Below are 12,925 nucleotides of genomic sequence, written 5' to 3'. Positions count from 1 at the left end.
TGAATTTATCTAGAACAAAGGCTTTATGATGGTAGAAATCATCTCTAGCTTATGAATCATAGCTCCTTTATGGATGTGTAAGCATTTGACATCCTCTAGGAATTGGGGATTCCTTCATTCTTAAGGCTAATTGATTTCTTGGGATTAATTGCTTCAATTGACCCTTGATCTTAATTAAGAAGGTGTGTTGTGGGCTTCCCCAACCTCCATACTACCTATGAGGAATCTTGGCATATCATGCTTCATGATTGCTATAACCAATTTGGGATGAAGGATAAGCTTTGTATTAGATCCTAATGATAAACACACAAATGTTCATTGTGTTGAATTGCCTTAGTTAACCAATTATTCCCAACCTTTGAGAATCTCATCAACTTGCTTAATTGCAAGTTTTTAGTTATTCAAGTCTTTTAGTTTTCAAGCAATCATAACACCCCCCTTTTAGTTTAATTGTATTTAGTTAGTTTATTTACAATAGTTCTTTTAGATTGCATTGGTGATTGAATACAACCATTTCCCCGAGGATCGATACCCCTTTTTACCATTATATTACGTTTTATTTGCAAACAAAGGGTGTAATTTGCTTGGTGGACTTGACATCCCACCATATTTTGAGGAACTCACTAAGCTTTGATTTACAGTTGTGGATTAAATGTTTTTCAGGTACTTATCGGATGGCGAAGACGAGACTATACACACGCACATCAGCTGTTTTCTGATTAGAGATTCTACAATGTTTTCCTTATAACTCTGATTTTAAATTATGATGTATGAACAAATGATTTGACTTGAAAGTAACTTCATAAAAATAAATGTTTATTCTTTTTTAAAAATGAAAAATTTTATTCTGCAATTTAGAACGTTACACCATGCACAGGTTCTTTTGAGTCCATGCACATATTATGACTTCTTTGAGAGATTAATGGACTTTGGGTTTAAGATATTGCATGGGGGAGTTGTCTAAATGGATTTTAGATTTCGTATGCTTTTTTTTATAACTCTGATTTTAGATTACAGTTTATGAACAACTGGTTTTGTTTTGATAATTCTAATTAAGAATTGAAAATTTTGCTCTGAAAAATTGTTCATCACAAACATCAAAGCTCTCAATAATAGCCTATTATTACCAGATTACAAGGAACAATTGAATCATTCATAGTGGCAATATATTTGATCTAACTTAAACGTCACTTAAATAAATACGAGAATCTAGCCACTCATCCACCATAGCCAAAGCTTCTTCAGGCTTGTACAATGCGATTCCATGACCTGCACCCTGCATAAGAGTAGACCCAACAACTTTTTCAATACAAAATAAAACTTTATGGAGTAGGTTGGTCGTGGGTAGCGGTGGGACAAAATTACAAAAGAAAAATAAACTTAATATATATTAATTTTGTTATTCTAAGATAGATTGAGTATGGTTGCATTAATTATTTATGTTTTTATGATTCAATGAAAAGTTTTTATATTCATAAAAATACAAATCTAGCCATTATGGCATATGATTTGCCACAAATAATCCAAAAAGTACTTTTTCCACAAATAACGACTAATTTCATAACAGTCCACTACGAAATTCACTATTTGCAGTGAAAGTTTCCATTTTGCATTGTCATAAAAGAATATATTAAAAACTAAAAAGTTTTGTTTTGCGAAATTGTTCTGCATACATACTACAAAACTGCTTGTATTATTTTGAAAATCATAATTTTCATCAATTGTTTTTGAAGTTTTTTTTGTTATAATCTTCAAAAACCATTTTTGCAGCAAAATGATGCTTCATAGTCCATATATGAAGATTTATGTTGAAAGATATTTTCCAAAAAGAAATATTTGCAAAATGATGCGACCATATGCTATTTTGCCTACATTTTTCCTTTTCCCTTCTATAAATTGTGGGGGCAAAGCAAGCAAAACCTCTTAACAAAGCCCCCACACTACCCCAATTTTTTTTTATTTTTTTTTGTAAAATTGAGTGTTTGTTAAGCGGTTAAAGTGAGCAACACATGAAGAACTCTATAGTGTATATATTACATCAAATTATTATGAAGTGAATGAAGACATGCATATCAATAGACGAAGATTATATTTTATGTTTGTTACCTTAATAGTTGCATATGTTAACAAGTATTCACTTTGTGCGTATGTCATCTGATATCTACAAAAACATTAAATGAAGACCTTGCATGATTAGTTCTCAATAATGTATCATTTCATGAAATGAAATGGGTTCCAAAATATGAGAATGGAAATAAAAATTAGTAAGAGGGTATTGTTAATATATTCATTATATTTGAGCTTACCCTGCGATCTGATCATTAACGAACCATGGTTCCCATCGCTTCTCAATTGGAAGATTGAGACTTCTTATCCACTTCTCTGTTCCCACATGCGGAAATACCATGTCATGATCACCGCTGTAAATTGAAATAATTTTAAAAAAAGAAAAATATAAGCTATTATTATCACAAAATGCTATCTTTAAATGATTACATATATATACATACATATGTACATGCGTAGTGATGATAATTCTGACATGTATAGAAGGGTTTATTGTAATTATACATGAATATGCATTGATTCATTAAATAAGAGGTCATTAAAATCAATAGTAGTGATGATAATTAATTGAAAATAATGACATTTATATAAGGGCTTACTTTAATTATAGGGTATTATATTGATTTAAACACCTCCTAAAATTGTGTATTCGTTGAAATTCAAATAGCAAATGTCATTTCGTGGTTCTGTCGGTTTTATTTTTAATTTTATCAAGATATATATAGTTGTAAACTAGACTTCATTTTTATTAAAAAAAAAGTATAATATATATAAAAAAAATTATGTTTTAGTTACAGATAAAGACCAGTATTGACATATCGTTATATAAATTCCCAAAAATCTTTTATAAAAGAAATTCAATTATTCCTAAACCATAATGTTTCATTTATTTTAAGTAAATCATGAATATAAGACATGATATATTAAAATTTAGAATGAAAGACACGATTAGAGTAAACGACTTCATGAATTATGATTCAGTGAAGTTGTTGGTTGAGTAAATTTGTTATTCATTTAGCATATATAAAAAGGCATAAACAATATTGGGATTGCATATGAAAATATGTGAATATTTTTGTTTATTTATAGAGGAAAAATTATATATTTTTGTCTATTTTGATTTTTTTATAAAAAAATGAAGTTTACTTTATAACTGGGTATGTACAGTTACAAAAATAAACCAGCCAATCATCAAGTGACATGAACTAGAACGTAATTTCCTAAGGAAACCAAATCAATTATTAAAAAAAACTCTTATGCTGAAATTAAGGATCATGTCTTATATGATCTTTGATAATCAAAAGCAATTGCAACTTCGGAATCAAATTTATATGTGCGACAAGATATGACATGGATAATAAATAATGAAAATTTGATTTTTTTTTTCTTTTTTAACAATGAAATGAGAATCTATCTCTAAGAGTATTAGTATTACCATATTATCAAATATTGGCATTTCTTGGCAAGAAGTTGTTTGTGGATGGGGATAGTGCTGAATACATCGTAGGAGTAAATGACTGTGTCATTTTTCCCTAAATTGTAATGAATAGTTGAGTTTTGCCACTCCCAAGTTTCTATTGTTCCCTGATCATGAAAAAGAAAGGCTTCAAATAATTCTTAAGCATATTATGAAGTGAGTACACACTGTTTTTTGTTGAAGACAAGAAGTAATAGCATGTTTGTGTGAATTGAATTGTAAAGCAAAGTAAGATATAATCTACGAGTTTGCATGTGATGTGAGGTTGTCTCACTTCATAAATATACATACATATACTTGTATTTCTATCATTTAAAGTTTTTTTTCAAGTGGTGACAGCAGCGCGCTAGGTGGGTAAAATAAGATCCCAATGTACACAAGAAGTAGAATCCACAGTGGAATTGAAACTCCCACAATGCAGTTCCGGAGACCAGAACCCATTACTATGTTTGCAAGTATTCAACTATAGAATTGAATGTGTTGCACCCCGAAGAATATACATATATACATAGATATATATAAACATAACTATATACAACATACCTCGCGAACATTAAGAGCTTTCTGAACATCTTTATCATTTGCCCAAGCTACAACAAGTCCAAAAGTAGCTTCCTAAATAAAATAAGAATGGTGAATTCAAAAATACAAAAATATTATAGGAAAAACTTTGTGTCAATCTATGTATTCTAAAAAGAAAAATTACTCGACAAGCTGGGTCTGTCGTAGCACATAACGGTTCCAATATATTCTCTAAGTTAATCATACTTGTGCACTGCAATTGGGAATTTGTATTAAAGTCATGTTACATAAAATTGTATAAGATCTTACTTAAATACAACATGTATACCTCATCCACCCATTGGAGGTTATTCGAACAACGAATGCTGTCTAAATCGTTGTATAGAGATACATAGTTACCATTACATGTTTTTTCTGTAGACTGGAATATAAAAAAATATAATCAGGTGAAAAAGGTAAATTGTGGTAATATTGAACACAAAATGGTCTTAATTCTTGTACAAAAAAATTTCATTACCTCATACATTTCGTCAGATATTAATGATAGCCGGTGAGCAAACTCAAATCTTGAATTAAAATCACCGAACTTATCAGTTAAAGGGGAAACACTAATGACTCCCTATATAATGGATAAAAGATTAGTTAATATAAAGTTCTATACTTCCTTCATTTCAACAATATTTGTGAATAGTATTATATATCAACAACATTTGTAAATAGTCTTATAAAGTCTACATAGTTGATATTTACCTTAATATTCATGTGTGGTTGATTTCCATGTTCATTACCTACAAAATACAAGGAATTGTAAATAGAATGTTGGTAGAATCAAGCCTTTTAGGGACAAACTATGAATTAATGAGATTATTTGATAGAATAGCAATATATGTAACTTTTTTTTAACAACATGCAACCCCACCCTAAGGTTGAATCATGTGTAATTTAAACTTGACTCAACTCCTTTTGATATGTCTAATTCCTAAGTGATCACGACTTGGACACCTTAGTGGTGGTAATACGAGTACATATGATTAACAATAAATATTATGGTTATCATATATTTTTTTACATCTTTTCATCCAATTTTATTCTCCCACACCAATGTTCGAGGAATAGAATTAGACAAAAAGAAGAACACATCCTATAGATTATAGATCATTATATGGTACATAATGGAGTCAAACATTCGTATAAGTAAATGATCTTGATTCATCTTAATACCCATAACGGGAGCCTAGTGGTTGAGCTTCACTCAACAAAGTGTGGTTTAGCTTCATCCAACTTGTAGTTTAAACAATCATATACATACTAATGAATTTATGTAAAAGAAATGTGACCCTTTAACTTATTTATGTTGCATATATCAATATATTCTACCAAAGGTAAATTTACACATGTATATAGTTTAACGAGCGTGGTGTAAATCAATTCTAACTTTAGACACACTTGTTTTGATGATTAAGATTTTAAAGTGCATGGCATGCAAAGTTCTTATGGCTTTCTGGTTCTGGTTCCTATGCTTGAAAGGCTAGAGCACCTCATTAGTATTATTCTTAGTAATGATCTAATCCATTTGTTTGTGATATATAAAAATCATACACTTTGATCATGTAAAAAAATTATGTTGAATCCTTAATAGTTATAGCTCATACCATTGTATACATGTAAAGCAACGTTTGGTAAGATAATGCCCATGTATGAAATCCCAGATATGTACAACGGATTGCTGAGAAACCTAGGGTGCTCCATCAACCACTGTATACATGAATAATAAAATCATTTACACATTGAACAACGATATATATATATATATATATATATATATATATATATATATATATATATATATATATATATATATATATATATATATATATATATATATATATATATTTTTTAAGTTAGCAAACCTTTCGAAGGAAATCATAAGCATTTGAAGCTAGAAGGGAATCACTACTCCTCGATGCTTCATATGTTGTAGCGTACGCAAACCCTGCTCCAGCTGGTGCATCTATGTATATCACATTAGCAACCTACAATTATGTCACATAATTATACATTATGCGCATAATTTTCATGTAGAAGATAAATCCATATAATTAGAATATTTATTTGTAGAACCATGTTTCAAGTGAGAATGTGAACCTTATTCCATGCATATGGATTCAATTTCAATGTGATGTTATTCTCCCATGAAGCATCCAAATCGAAATTAAGTGGACCTGTAAAGGATGATTTGTAAAGGATGATGTTTAATTAGTGTCGATCTACAGGAGAAGTAAGATTGGCATTAGATGTTATGTTTATATATGGTATCAAAGCAAATTAATAATAATATTTAATGTCTATAATTTTACAAAAAGATACCCATATTAAAATATATTTACTTTTGACATGGTCTAAAATATCAAAATTTAAAGCCTAGTGAAAATATTATATAATCATAGGAGTGTAGAAGATCAATAATTAAAATAATGTGATTAACCAAATAACCAAAAATGGGCAAAACCACTAAATGGTGATTCCTAGTAAACTAAGTTGAAGGAATTATCCTAAGATGAGGTAACACTATAGTTATGTATTTGTTTCAATGGACAATTTCAATATGATTCAATCAAATGAATCTAAATTTATTTTGATTTTTAAAATACAGATCTAAATATTCCAAAATAAATTAATATCTAATCTAAACAAATCAAATGATAATTCGGTTAGATCGATTTTCACAATTCAGTGTCCAGGAGTACAGACATTTAAAAAAGAATATAATTTTAATATTTGTAAGATTAAGCTATCAAATTATGATCCATGAACTATTCATATCTTATCATTCTAGTCAACTCTACTAAAAAAAAGCAAATAATTTGGTAGAAAATGAAACTTACAAATTTTTTTTTTGAGATAATAGAATCATAAGTAAGAGCAATTTGACGAATTTGAAATGTTTAACTTATGAAAACAAATGCGTTAAATTAGTAGTAAATTGTAGATATTACAATTAAAATTATAAATAGATAGATACAAAACTGTTATTTGCTTTGAATGGGTCATTTACTTTTGATTTTAGTAACAAAGAAATCCGAAATTTAAAATAATAATTCGGTTTTGATGTATAAAAATCCAAAAATCTGACACACAAATAATAAAGCTTAATCCAAGTTGGCCTACTGAACAATTCGACTTGATGAATTATTCGCGATACGATTTTTTTTCAAAAGATTATTGGATGAAATAAATTTTTAAAAGTAAAAAAAATAGGAAAAAGAAAAAAAAGAAACGTTTATAAATTTGATTTTGGCATTAACTTTTTGGATGATCGTGATGTTTCTAATAGATTTTCATTAAATATAGTTTTTGAACTTTTAATATTATATGCTACACGTTGGGTGTCATCCTCAGTGAAAAATACTATTGTGGACCCAACCCAAAAGGAGAGGAATAAAGAGTGGTGGGGCCAATTTATATCATTATTTATTATTATTTTTTTATTTACCATTTGAAAACACAATAATCTGGTAAATACCTTTTTCATCTACCACGTTTTGTATTAAATTACAATCCCACACATATATTATCTTAATATATATATATTCTCACTCATTCCCAAACTTTTCCAACAACTGCCCGATTTTCCCCCATTTACTGAATGTTACCCGAATATTTTAAAATTAAATACTTAGTGAAAAGCGATTGGTATAAAAGGCTAGTAAGTATATAAAAGATTAAAGATTTTACCTATTTGATACATCATGGAATAAAGAACGGAAGTGCCAGGGCCACCGGTGAGGTAAATAAGAAGAGGGTCTTCCGATGGGTTTCTTTCAGACTCAACAAAGTAGTAAAAGATCTGCACTGCGTCATCTTCTCCAACTCCAATGTATCTTTTAAGAAAACAAGATTAATTTATGAGTTGTCTGAAACAATAACGACAATGTAAGCAAATACGTACCCCGCCTCCAAAGTGAAAGGAAGATCACCATCAAACCCTGGGAGTCTCCTAATGATCGGCCTTGAGTTTGATGCACTTATGAAAAGTGCAAAGGTTATCAAAATGGAAACCAGAATGTGTTTGGATTCCATTACAAGAGTTTCCTGTGTATGAAGTAGGTGTGATGCATGTGTTAATATGTAGACATGTGTGAGGAGTAGGTGTAATGTGTTGAAATGTTGACAAGTGATGGTGTTAGGTGTGCAAAAGATGAGAGATGGGTCTGTGTATTTTTTTAAACATCATAATATAGTTGACCAGCAATTGTATTTATACTTTGTAATCGAATCGAGGATCATCCCACCTACTCCCCACGTGGGAACCGTTTCCACTTTGTTTTGTTTTTTTACTACTTTATTTTATATACCAGACATCCGATCGTGAATTGCGTTTTTATCTGTTATCATGGGTGCTAATTTAGCTCATTTCATTACGTACACATTATTATTAAATTTTTTACTTTATTCACAAAACTATATTATAAGGATAATTTTATATGGTTGGTGTATTTCTTGTGTGAATGTGTGACTCTATGTACCCTTATGATCCGATAATTCTAGTGAGGGAGGGATATATATAGTAATACCTTATTATTGTTAGCCTATATGTTATTAGCCTATATGTTTATGGCCCCTTTAGCCGGGTTTTATCTTAGCTAGTATTTATTCTCACTTTCTTCTTTGTAGCATTTATGTCTTTCATTTAAAAACCTTGTAATTTCTCTCTTTTAATAATCATATGACAATATTATCATGGTATCAGAGCGGATGTTTGATACGTTCTTAGAAGGTTTTGTAGCAATCATATGTGGCGCAGATCGAACTTGTTGTTCGTTTACTTGTTGGTGTTCGTTTGTTGTTGTTGTTAGTTTGTTGTTGTTATTCGATCTCTTGTTGTTCGATTGGTTGCTTCCGTTGGTTTGTTGCTCTTATCATTCTCTGATTGCTTATCTATTGTTGTGGTTATTTATCCATTTCCAACATGACTGGAAATGATGATTCCCTTCAGTCAATTAGTACTCGACTAGATGAAAAAAATTATACGTATTGGAGTTATGTTATGAAGAACTTCCTTTGTGAGAAGAATATGTGGGGCTATGTCACTGAGACTAAAGTCAAACCTTCAGTGCCTCAAACTGAGAATTTCGATTTGTTGGTTGATGTTTGGGAGACTGATAACTCCAAGGTCATTACTTGGATTAACAATTCTGTTACACAGTCAATTGGTATGTAGTTGGCTAAATATGACACAACAAAGGAAGTTTGGAATCAATTGGAGAGACTGTATACCCAGTCCAATTTCGCTAAATAATATTAGTTAGAATATGATATCTGTGCCCTTCAACAAAATGAACTGAGTATACAAGATTTCTATGTTGCTATGTCTGATTTGTGGGATCAAATGGCTCTTACCGAATCTAAAGAGTAAAAAGATTTTGAGTCTTATATTGCTAGGAAGGAAGAACAATGTTTGGTCCGGTTTTTGATGACGTTGCGTTCTGATTTTCAAGGCCTACGTGGAATGATTCTTCATCGCTCCCGTCTTCCATCAGTGGATTTTGTTGTTCATGAGTTGATTGTTGAAGAGACTCGTATCAAGTCTCACATGGATAAAGGGTTTAAAGCAACCTCCATTCTTACTTCCACTCTTATTGTGCTTGCTATTTCCTCTAATCATTCTCGACAAACTCCAAGGGTTGCTTATTATGAATGTGCATTCTACAAACAGAAAAATCATTGGAAAGCTCGGTGTCCATTGTTAGTCAACAAGGGTAAATCTGGTCAGCCTTAGTCGGGACAACAAGATAGATTTGGTTAGCAGAAGTTTCATCCATATTCACCTCGCCCTATACAGTTCACTGTTGTTGTTGTTGCTCCATCAGTTGACACCAAGTCAGTTGGCAACATGCCACCTTCTGCGTTGGATCCTAAGGTTTTTGAGAGTTTCAGATAGTATTTGGCATCCAATCATACTGTCATGTCTGCATCTATGTCTTATTCTGGTCCTACTTCATCCGATACCTCAGGTATATCTTCATCTTTGTGGATTTAAGATTCTGGCGCAACCCATCACATGTCTCCTTATTTTTCATCGTTTACTTCTCTGTCCCGCATGTCATATATCTCTGTTATGTCTGTTAGTGATATATATATATATATATATATATATATATATATATATATATATATATATATATATATATATATATATATATATATATATATATATATATATATATATATGACAGTCGAGGGTGTTGGGTATGTTTCTACTCCTCATATGTCTCTCCCTGATGTTTATTACATTCCCAAACTCACTTTGAATCTTATTTCGGTCATCCAGTTATGTTAGTCTGGTAATTGGGTGTTCATTTCTGATTTCGTCTGTGTTATACACAACCAACACACTCAGAAGGTGATTGGGATTGGTCGTGGGGTGGGAGAACTGTATCTCATGGAGGTTCTCAAAATGTTTGTTGTTGCTCTCTCGAATATTGATTTGTCTTCTTTTCGTTTGAGTCATTTGTCGTCTCATTGTTATCTGTACCATTCTTGTTTGGGACATATATATATGTATCACGTTTGAGTTTTCTAGCTTCTAGTAGTGTTTTAGGTGATTTGAACACGTGTAATATTTCTTATTGTAGTGGTTGTAAACTGGCAAAATTCTCCGCTTTACCTTTCAGTAAAAGTATGTCCTTCTCTATTGCTCATTGTGATATTATTCATTCTGATGTGTGGCATCCTGTACCAATATCCAGAAAGGGTGGGTCGACCTATTATGTATCTTTTATAGATGATTATTCTCGCTATACCTGGGTTTATCTTATGAAATGCATATCCGATTTTCTTGGGATTTACAACAATTTCAGAGCTCTTTTTAAAACTCAACATTTAGCTGTGATAAAGTGTTTCAGGTGTGACTTAGGGGTGAATATACCTCTAATGAGTTTACTCAGTTACGTGCTTTTGATGGTACTATACACCAGTCATTGTGTAACGACCCAAAAATCAAGGGTAAAAATTTCATTTTTATTATAGTCAAAATACAGATACCATTTAATCCAAACATTCTAAAAACGTTGCTAATTAAAAAAATTTATCAGAGTTCATCCCAAAATCACATATTACGGAAAACAGGGGTGTGTGCGCTGCGATCAAGCCGAGCTCTCCCTTTCCAAACCGATGATACCTGAAACCATAAACAAAACTGTAAGCACGAAGCTTAGTGAGTTCCCCAGAGCATACCCCACATAATCCACATAATCACATAAACCATATAAATCACATAAGCCATGCACATAAACATATAAGGATGTCATGGACTCCCTACAGTGTCTTACTCTAGGATTCTGTGGGCTCACCCATGGTCTTTACCTGGAATGTCATGGTCTCCCCCACATGGTCTGATATCCAAGTTTCATGGACTCCCCCATGGTCTTTACCTGGAATGTCATGGGCTCCCCTACATGGTCTGATATCCAAGTTGTTGGATTAGGTGTCTAAGGCTATAACTATATATGGTATGTACTTGACCCGATACAAGCATGGTCTATTTGGGTTGTAACACTCTGGAACAATTTGATAGGATGGATACTTGAGAAAGAGGTTAATGTGCTTTATTAATATATTATAAGTATAAAATATTAATTGAGAAATCATATTATTTAATTAGTATTGATCAAGAATTAATTTGGAATTAATTTAGTGATCAAAAGAGACTAATTAAATTAACGGGGACTGATTGTCACACCCCCAAACCAAGGATGGCGGAAACGTCCGGGGGTGGAGGACTTCATGTATAGTATCATAACAACAATTGTAATAGTAATTGAAGCAAACACAACCAACATATATATAATTGAAAAAGTGACATCATTGTATGAATTACATGTTTACGAATCAATTACAATATGTTGACAAAATATGAAATAGTAGACGCCTTAGCGCCCCATCCTCAAAAGCACTTGGTTACCTGTTTAATGATTTCTTGAGAATACAAGTTGTTTGAAAAAAAAGTGTCAACACAAAGGTTGGTGAGTTCATAAGCTTTTGTTTGGTATTATTAAAAGCCTTTCGTTTGTAAAAGTATTATTTGTGTTAGAAAATCCAATATTTTCCTTAATGTGTAAATGTAGTCTTAAAACCCAAAGACCGAAATGTACAAGTAATTTGTCATATTTATAGTAAAACAATGCAAGTTTAAATCGACATAAACTCGTTAAATTTTAATGAAGTTCCCGTAAATTCCAATGTTTATTAATACTTTATGTGAGTTTATTATAACCATACTATGACCAAGGTTGCCTAAACCGACGTTCTTCAGGCGTCGGAAATGTTATGACATTTGTCACCCCAGACCTATCGGTCTAACTGTTGCATGCAGTTTAGGTGTGGGTTTGTCAAACCCAATATAGATCTATACACAACTATCACGCTCTCCCTCAAGGAGACTCTGGTTACAATACAAGACTTAATGGTAATTTGAAGTAAATGTCTCACAAAGTCATTAACGGAATTACGTGTTATGAAAACTTGGTACCGTATGGCCGTACCTTGCTTAATGAAAATATCCTTTGTATAAATGTACCTTTTTTAAATGTATGTGTTATGTAATGTATCATAAACTATACCTATTATAGTTTATCAACCAAGGGTAGTACGTAGTAATGTATGCAAACTATATTCAAAATAGTTTATTAAATGTTTGAATGTATCGGTTGTACTTTGATTATAATCACTTGTTATTCTTTATATTTTATATGTCCAAATCCATTTGTAAAATGATGTGTGTCTAAATATTAAGATAAAATGTCATATATTGCAATAACATATAATCACATAAAGATATACACCTTGCTCAACATGTTA

The 12,925-nt window shown here is 31.3% G+C and overlaps 1 protein-coding gene across 1 annotated transcript; it reads right to left on the bottom strand.

The window, feature by feature from the left end:
* Positions 1–1,081: 1,081 nt before the first annotated feature.
* On the bottom strand, positions 1,082–8,281 carry LOC145166648 (serine carboxypeptidase-like 16). Its single transcript, XM_079085670.1, has 14 exons — positions 8,016–8,281; positions 7,802–7,947; positions 6,212–6,288; positions 5,977–6,099; positions 5,719–5,821; positions 4,817–4,854; positions 4,584–4,685; positions 4,395–4,487; positions 4,251–4,319; positions 4,088–4,159; positions 3,503–3,651; positions 2,307–2,420; positions 2,107–2,161; positions 1,082–1,276 (listed from the first exon to the last, which is right to left on the bottom strand). Exons 1-14 carry the CDS (start codon positions 8,144–8,146, stop codon positions 1,181–1,183), a joined length of 1,368 nt encoding a protein of 455 aa, XP_078941796.1. The 5' UTR covers positions 8,147–8,281; the 3' UTR covers positions 1,082–1,180.
* Between the last annotated feature and the right edge of the window lie 4,644 nt (positions 8,282–12,925).

Source organism: Lactuca virosa, chromosome 1 (assembly GCF_052849685.1).
Source record: "Lactuca virosa cultivar CGN04683 chromosome 1, Lactuca_virosa_CGN04683_v6, whole genome shotgun sequence".
Lineage (NCBI taxonomy): Eukaryota > Viridiplantae > Streptophyta > Magnoliopsida > Asterales > Asteraceae > Lactuca > Lactuca virosa.
The sequence above is the reverse complement of the archived record's forward strand: the minus strand, read 5'-3'. Positions and strand labels throughout refer to the sequence as shown.